The 9,522-nt window shown below is 35.3% G+C and overlaps 1 protein-coding gene across 1 annotated transcript in view; it reads right to left on the bottom strand.

Annotated features, from left to right (window-relative positions):
- Nucleotides 1–9,522, bottom strand: part of TMEM232 (transmembrane protein 232) — a gene marked incomplete at its 5' end in the record, with an annotated part of 164,157 nt that overhangs the window by 750 nt on the left and 153,885 nt on the right. Inside the window, one exon of the mRNA XM_019624105.1 lies at nt 4,634–4,727. Within this exon, the coding sequence (XP_019479650.1) occupies nt 4,634–4,727 (94 nt within the window). The remainder of the gene's footprint in view (nt 1–4,633; nt 4,728–9,522) is intronic.

Here is a 9,522-nt window from a genome sequence, read left to right as displayed (position 1 = left end):
AAAGCACACACCAGCTGCCGGCCAGCCCCACTGCAGCCTATGCCATCACTAGCAACTCGTGGCAGCCCAGCTCCAGGTGGAGCTGTTGTTCACCATCTTAGCTGTAGAGGGCACAGCATCACTGGCCCTCTATGTGGGATCCAAACTGGGCCCTGCTGCTCAGAGCTGGCGCTGCAAGCCAGTTCTTAACCAACGCGCCACTCAGCCAGCTCCCCCTCTTAATATTTTTAATAATGATAAATCATTCAAAAGAAGAGATAATAGGCTTCATATTTATATATACCAAAGGAATTTACTTTCTTCAAGAGAGAATAGGGTCATAAACAAAAAAGGTGAAGGGATTAAGAAGTACAAATTGGTAGTTACAAAATAGTCATGGGAATATAAAGTAAAACACAGGGAATATAGTCAATAATATGATAATAACTATGTAGAGTGCCAGCTGGGTACTAGACTAGTCAGGGGGATCACTTCTTAAAATATATAAATGTCTAACTGCTATGTTGTACACCTGAAATTAATGTAAAATAATATTGAATGTCAACTGTAATTGAATAATTTTTAAAAGGGGAAAAAAAGATAAAAGGGAATAAGAGGTGCAAATTTCCAGGTATAAAACAAATAAGTCATGGGGATATGATGTACAGCATAGGGAATATAGTCAATAATATTGTGATAGTGTGGTACAGAGTCAGATAGATGGTTGTAGTACTTATGGTGATCACTTCTTCAGGTATATAAATGTTGAATAACTATGGTGTGCACTTGAAACTAATATAATATTGTATGTTGGCAATATTTTTAATAAACGTTTTTTAACAAGCCAAGCCAAAGCAAAACAAAAAGAAAAAACAAATTAAAGTGAAAGGCAAAAATTGTGATACTATTACATATAAGGTTGAAAATAAAATTAATGGGATGATAAATACTGATTTTGCTGCAATTGAGCATGTTAACTCATAACAATAACAATGTATCTAGGTAAAAGTCCTAGAAATCCGTAGTTGGAAGTAACAATGGCCATTCAACCACATATCATCATGAGGTCCGTTATTTTCTTTGAGCATCTTTAATGAAGGAAGGGGTAAAAAGAGGTGGTAATCCCTCCTCAGGCTGGATAAAATGTTCAAGGCACAATGACCCATAGCACAAAATTTTGGAAACTCCTAAAGATACTCCTTACATTGTTTCTTTTGTCATCCTCAGCACATTCATACACACAAGCGACCAGTCTGTGCGTAACAACCTATCAATTAACTTATAAATTACTAAATACCAGTGCTGTGAATTATGACTGTTATGTCTCATCTGAGGTATATAGATATGAATAAGCAGGACTAAATCTCAGAATCCATAACACATCACTAAGCCTTCTTTCCAAAGGTAATAATTATTTTTTAAATGTCAACATACTCAGAGTAAATATTTTTTAAAAAGCATTAGAAAATTATATCTACTTTTAAATTCCCAGTTAACTTTTAAAAACACAAGAAACACAAAAATTACCTGCACTTATCTTGAGACTATTTCTACACACAGTTATTACTCATCTAAGTTTCATTTCTCAGAAACCATTTTTTGCATACAATATCCAGAAAATTGAGGCAAAACATCTGGAACATTCAGGCACAAGCTGAATAAAAGTCATGCTTTGGTTTAGTCTGAAAATTCTGTGATACTTTCTGTGACAATTTTTCCCCATATAACAAGCTAAATAACAATATTCATTGTTTGACAAAACTACCAATTTTCTGCTATAGCATAAAAGTAGTAGTTGGTGAAACAAGACAGGATTTATAAACAAAGATAACTAACCTACTTTACATGACAGATTTCAATGTAGCTCATGACTTTGATCTGTACCTTGTGAAAAATCAACGGAGGAATAATTTTTAAGATCGCTCAATAAAACAGAATGTTTGGGTTTCCAACGCAGCATGTGTAGAAGCAGGAATGTGGCACCATATTGCTAATGTCCAGGGGGATGTTTTTCCTCTTTCTCCCCCTCGTTAGAACTTGGCAAGGCTGAAATTCACCATAACATCATGATCTTCCCTTTTGTTAGCCCACACAAAAAAATAAACTTCTCTTTCACATCTTTGTCTTTATTGATCTTTACAAATTCTATTTAGATATACCATTCTTTTGCCCTTACTTTTATCAGCCATTATCATTGATGTGGCAGCTAGGAGGATGCAGATATGCTTGAAATTGATGGGACCTAGAAGCACCACTTACTGCTTTATTCAACCCATTCAATGAGGTATTCAATCACCATGCTATGGAATACCAACAGTATACAAGGTATCCTAATATCTATTGAACAATTAGATATCCGCCTTATTCCTTGCTTATTATGACCACTCAGTAAAATTCAATGGACTGAGGAGGACAATGAAACCTGTAGCACCTTCCCACCCCCATTCAGGTTAGGGATTTTAAAACAAGAAATTGAGCAACTAGGGAGAATTGAAAACAAAAGTAGATTTGGAGTCCAAAGATTTGGTTTTGTGTGTACACTCAGTCAATTGCTAACTTTAAAACCTTGGGCATGGAACTGAGTTGTAAACCACCATTCTTCTTATTGATAAATGTTTTATAGGGTTGTCCTGAGGATTAAAGTAACTAATGTAAGAACATTTTGTAAAGTCTGAAATATTAAGTACAAAGCACTACTGCTATGGCTATCTGAAAGGAAATAGTATATACATGAATACATTTTTAAGTGTAATACTCAAAGAAACTTCCATAAACCTTCCCAAAGCAATACTACATACTACTGTTTTATTAGGCTAGGAACATATCAAACAATTCGGATCCTATCAATTATCAAACTTATTTTCTTAAAGGGTTCCTTTACCCTTCTATAGGTATGCTCTAAACAGATTCATGGTGATGATTACTTAGATAACGTTTATACCCTTGGAAAGAGGGAAAGATGATACTTTTTAGGATTCGTTTCCTAGCCTCCTCTTCCTAGCATCCTCTCTAACATTCAAGCTAATGTCCTCTGTCTCTTCAATTAGCCCTAAGCAGATGTATTCAATCACAAAGTGATTAAGGTTTTCTAATCTTTCAAGGGTAAATATGGTCATGAAAAACTGAATCAAAAGATTTTTCTTGGGCTGGTCAAGTGGCGCATTGGTTAAGAGATGGCTTGGGATGCCAGCTCTGAGCAGCAGGGCCCCAGTTCGGATCCCACATAGAGGGCCAGTGACGCTGCACCCTCTACAGCTAAGATGGTGAACAACAGCTCGACCTGGAGCTGGGCTGCCATGAGTCGCCTGTGAAGGCGTAGGCTGCAGTGGAGCTGCAGTGGGCTGCCATAAGCTACCATGACCAGCCAGCAGCCAATGTGAGCTGCCAAGACCTACTGTGACAGCTGTTCAGTGGCCAATGACCAATCTGCCTCACCCAGAAAGAGTGCAATAATAATACCAACATGGGCCAGTGAAACGACGTCCTCCACAACTAGATTGAAGAGAAAAAAAAAAAATAGGACAGTAACTTGTCTGTTCCCCTTTCCCGATCCCCCAATATTGTTCCCCTCCCCCAATTCCCCAATAAAAGTCTTAAAATATATATATATTTTTTTGTTATGTTATTAAAACTACACAATATATGTGTCTATAAATATGGCAATTAGCTATCTCTTGTAATTTATTCTAGATAATTCAGTTGAATATATAGTAAAATAGATGCTGCAATTTATAAATTATTAGGAATTTTTTATATTGCCCTGGACATATGCTAGATTAGTTTAACAAAAACTTCATTGTTGAATAAAAATACAATACTACAGCTTTTATTTTGTGGTTCCAGGGTATCATTCAGTTTCCAAATCCTAATACTTGTAGTTATTGCTAGAGTAGTTTAAATATTAGCTATATGATAAATTATTCAATGGGATCAGTAACTGAAATAATCCTTCATTCTTTCTCAAAAGATCACTAATTAAATGAAATGCAAAAAAAATTTTATCATGGGAATATAAACAAAATCTGATAAATAATACTGAACTACTGGTGATAAAATTTAAACACATTCTACATGCTATTGAATCCATACTGGATTCAAAGAAAAAATAGAAAATAAATACTTTCTCTTCTACTCCAACTATACTCCTAAAAAAAGCAGTCATAAAATGAAATCATTCACTAAATATAGCTCACTGGATTAAAGTGTCTTAAGTGAATAGCCTTTTATTGCCACTGCTTGTTTAACTCATACCAAGAACAAAGTGATTAAAGTCTTTCTAATATTTCAAGGGTAAAGAATGGTCACGGAAAATTGAGTCAAAAGATATTTGTTCCATTATTAAAACTACACTATAGAAGAAATCAGTGTTCAGTGTTCAATATCAGATTCTTGTCAAAAGAAATCAGTACTAATTTAGGAAACAGGATAAGGCTAGTGTTTTATAGATGACAGAGGCCAAATTTCCTGTAACCCAATGAAGGCTCTGAGATGTATAGATAGTACAGTGAGATATAATTAAGTCTGGCAATGCCCAGTTGTAGCTCTACTTTAAAGTTCCACATGTTAATATTTTAGTCTCAGAACTACACTTTCTAATTCAAAGTGTCTTTAAAGAACAAAGCCATTGCCAGTAATTTAAGAAAATCAATCTTACGTGATGGTCAATGATTCTTGCTAATTCTTCATCTCCCTTAGTGAAGAAATCTGGGTATGGAAACATGAGGAATTCTGATACAGAAGGATGTTCCCTTCAAAAGAGCATAAGAACAGATCCAGTATTAGGTATAGCTATTCCTCCTCCCAGGAATATATATAACTTGGAAAGTCATAATTCATCATTAAGTATTTTGATTCTATATTGTTAACATAAAGTACCTATTCTTTAGAGACTATATTAGCTTTAATTGGGTCGCTGGGAAAGTCATGACACATTTTTGCATTGAAAAACAGAAAAATATATCATGACTTCCCTGACGACCCAATAGTTTGGGTAAGTCATTTTAGGTTACTAAAATGGATATATTTGAGGGTAGGGCATGACATATAGAATAAGAACTAGAAAATAAAACTGCAATCTTCTGCTAGGAGATGTAAATATTCTAGTTGGTCAGTAGCAAATGAGATGCAAGGAAATGAAAGACTTAAGGAAGCTTGAAGTTGACTGTGCCCAATGGGGAGATGAAACTGTGCATTGCCATACACAGCCCATGCCCCTGAAGTTCTGGTGGAAGTATAAGCCTAATAATGTGATCTAAGATATACTAAAAAAATGCCGTGACTTCAATACTTTTCAAAGCTCTTTGTATTGCTAAGGGTGGAATTGTGGCAGACAGCAACAGCTCAATGAAAATATTGGCAGTGCAAATCTGGGGCCCTAAACTAGTGGAGGTTTAGTGTTCAACTGTTCACGTAATAATTGTATTATTAAAGTTATTCTGAAGAAATGATTGTGAATCCAGACATATGTAAAGAAAAAAATGGTGGTACAGAATTCAAAAAGTCTGATAAAAAATGTATGTAGACATTATAGTTATAAAAATTTATCAGACTTTTTTGAATTTGGAAAGTTTTCACCCACTTTATCTTTCTTAGGCTCTTGCCTAAGCTCTTTTCCTCTAAACCCACTTTTTCTCCTTCAAAACCATGTTCTCTAACAACATTTTTTCTTTTTTTTTTCTTTTTTCTTTTTTGCTTTATGTATATATGGACTCCAGTGTTTGGTGTGTATATATTTTAATTGCTATTGCCTCTTGATGAATTGACCCCTTTGTCTCTTGATAGTTTTTGAGTTAAAATCTATTTTGTCCAATGTATTATAATGATTGTTATCCTTGCTCTCTGTTTGTTTCCACTTGCATGGAACATCTTTTTCCATCCTTTTACTTTGAGTCCATGTGTGTCCTTAGAATTGAAGTGAGTCTCTTGTAGGAAGCCTATAGTTGGGTCTTGCTGTTTTATCCATTCAGCCGCTCTATAGCTTTTGATCAGAGATTTTAGTCCATTTACATTTAAAGTATTTATTGATGGATAATGACATACTAATACTATCATATTAGTTGTTTTCTAGCTGTTTTGTGGTGATTTTGTTCCTTTCCTCCTTTTTTGATGTCTTCCTTTGTGAACTGATGATTTTCCATATTGGTATGCTTTGACTTACTTCTCTTTATCTTTTGAATATCTACTGTAGGTTTTTTTGCTTTATGGTTATGAGGCTTACATAAAATATATTATTGATACAGCAGTCTTTTTTTTTAAGCTGATAACAACTTCAGTCACAAACGAAATTGGATCTTAAGTTAACCATACAAGTATATATACTTCATTAGTATTTTTCCCAATTCCATTTCAATTCAATATTGTTAGGAACCACGGATTATTCTGCAACCTAAAAGTTTTCAAATCCTTAGAGACACATTTAATCATATCTTTCACACTCAAAACTCTACCTGATCAGTTTTAATCTTTTATTCATCTTTAAAGCAGGAGGTTAAAAAATAAATGATTTTCTGGGCACATGAATGAAAGATTTTTAATCTCAATTAAATAATGTTGATTTTTCCATTTTCTAGGGGTGATTGGTTCAAATAGCAAATCATATCTGTGTGTCCTTTGAACATTATTTTTGTTTTCTTTTACCATAATTGTTTTGCCCCAATCACAGAGCTTCAAAGTTATAGTTCCCTGTAAGAGACAAGATTTAAAGTATAGATATTTATAAGAAAGTTATGTAAAGTGAAAAAACACCAAATAAATCTTCTTGGCTACTTTTCAAAGGTAGGTTAGTCAAGAAATAGCTTGCTCTCAACTTGACTATTACTATTCCCATTATTTCATCCCATGTTTAAAATATCTGGTCCCTATTTAACTGCCCTTGTTTTGTAGTCCCTGCATCATAAAATACTCTATGGACATAGTGTGCTCAGTGAGAGTTAAAAAATTGTTCTTCTCTCACTTCTTTAACATCTATGGCCTGAGCAGTGATCCTGTTTCTGCTTGGCATGAGGAAATGCCACTCAAGGGAAGCTCCAAGGCTCTTGGCTTCTACCATTCCCAGTGATCTTGTCCCAGGGGCCCTGTCTCAGACATCAGCTGCTACAGTTTCAGCCTTGCTTTTCTTTGCAGCCAGACTATTGATCTGGTGGTTTCTATATACAGTGCCTGCCGGAAAGTTTCAGGTGTCACTTTAACATTAACTACACCTTACAAAGCAAGTAAGGAGCTCAAAGTCAAGGCATTTTGAATTGTAATTTCTTTTCAATGCACTGGATTTCCAATGGACGTGTTCCACTAAAACAATTCTTTCTGTATTCCCAGACACAGAATTTCACAGTCTGTAGCCAAGGATGGTCCTCAGACACACTAACAGATCTGGTCTTTCTTCTATTTCGGTTCACCCACAACCCCTTAAATCAATTTAATCATTAGAGTCTGGGATCTTTTCATCAGTTTTATTTTAGATATCAATTTGTGTGGTTATCACAATGGGATTGTGATGTGATTGACTGAAAGATGCCAAAAGACGTAGTAAAAGGTTGTTAAGTTTCTTTAAAGGCAGCTTATAGAAACTCATGGAAGTGGTTTCACAAGGCAGGAGAAAACACATTGTGCCACCAGGCTAAGGTATGGCTCTAGATTATCTCTGAAACAAATCTGTAAGGATGAGTAGGAGTTAGTGTAGTGTTAGTGTGAATAAGGGTGAATATAACTTAAATGAGTATCAAAGAACATTTGAGGTTGCATGGAGAACAAGTGACAACTTCAATTCTGAATGCGTTGAGTTTAAATACCTTCTTACACTAATTAAAAATGGTTGTCACTAGTCCTGTCATCCTGGGAATAGTCCTCACCACTGTTGAGGCTGTTTTTGGAACCCATTATGTTACTTTTTCTACGTTTATTCCCTCATTTGGAGAAGGATATTCTTAAGAAGCTTCCTAAGGCATGGTGAATAGAAGGTAAATAATTTGAAAATGTCTTCATTCTACCTTCACATTTAACAAATAGAGGCAGGAAAAATATTCAGATATCATTTGTTATTTGGATTCTACCCAAAGGAAAAACAAAATGGATTCAATTTTTATATAAAATCATTTCACCTGTTTCCCAAACATTGTTCACCAAATATATTTAATATCAAGAGATAGTTGTGATTTAAAATAGATATTATTGTCCCCTTTCTTGTTTCTGATGCTGCTTTTGAAGCGTCTGATGGTTTTTGAACCATCCTGATTCCCAGGCATTTGTAGTAGCCAGTTTATTCTCTCTAGAGCTATATTATTCAAAATATGTACTCCTAATTTTCTCAATAGACAAATGCTGAAATCTCAGTTAACAAAACAAATGATTATTTCTTGTTTATGTAAAGTTTTATGTGGCTCATTAGAAACTGCTCTATCAGATGACCCAAGAATCCAGGCTCTTTCCACCTAAAAATGCTACCATCTCAACATGTGACTTTCAAGTTCACTCTGACAAAGGAAGAAAGACTTGGGAGAAAAGACGCTATTTCTTACTTGCTTTGGAATAGAAGTGTCATGTCATTTACTTGGCATAGTACTTGGCCAAAAATACATGATTCTAGCCCAGGATTTCTAAACGTTGGCCATATTGACATTTGGGCTAAATACTGCTTTGTTGTAGAGAGTTGTCCTGTGCATTGTAGGATATTTAGCAACATCTCTATACTCTGCCCAATAGATGGCAGTAACACTCCCCACGTATGGCAACCAAAAATGTCTGTTAACACTGCCAATGTCTCCTGGGAGCCAAAAATCAACCTCAGTTGAGAACCATTACTTTAATCTAACTGCAAGGAAGTCTTCTGAGAAAAACAAAGAAACACATAAAATGTTTTATGATGGCTAATGGCCTCTGTCACTGGGAATTTTATGTTTGCTTTTTCCTTAGTTTTTCAATTTTCACAATGAAGTATGTGCTACAGATTTCCAAAGTGGGCTCCAATACTCTCCGCCTTCTAGTACACATGTCCTTGAGTAATTCGCTCTTCTTGACTATGGGCTGGCCCAATGACTTACTTCTAATTCAGAAAACATGACAAAGGTAATGGGATAGCACTTCCATGATTAGGTGTGACTTCTGCCTTGTTAGCAAACTTTTTTTGCCTTCTTGACATTTATGCTTTGATAAATTCAGTTGCTATAATGGACAGGCAAGCAACTGAGGATGGTCTACAGCCCAGAGTCAGCAAGTGGTTGAGATTCTCAGTCTCAAGGAATAACAGCCCACAAGGAATTATATCCTGACAAAAATCAGTGAGTGATCTTAGAAGTGGAGTCTTCCCCAGTCTGCCTTCAGAAGAGACTCTAGTCTTGTCCAACACCTTGACTGCAGTCTTGTGAGAGACCCTGAAACAGAGAACCCAGCTAAATCATGTCTGGGTTCCTAACTCAATGGAAATGTGAGATGATAAATATATGTTGTTTTTAGTTGCCAGATTTTGTAGCCATTCTTTACATATCAACAGATAGTTAATACAAAGTGCCTTGTAATAGGTCTTTTTAAACTCATTTTTTGAGCTATTTG

Source organism: Hipposideros armiger, unplaced genomic scaffold (genome assembly GCF_001890085.2).
Source record: "Hipposideros armiger isolate ML-2016 unplaced genomic scaffold, ASM189008v1 scaffold_579, whole genome shotgun sequence".
Classification (NCBI taxonomy): Eukaryota; Metazoa; Chordata; class Mammalia; order Chiroptera; family Hipposideridae; genus Hipposideros; species Hipposideros armiger.
The sequence above is the reverse complement of the archived record's forward strand: the minus strand, read 5'-3'. Positions and strand labels throughout refer to the sequence as shown.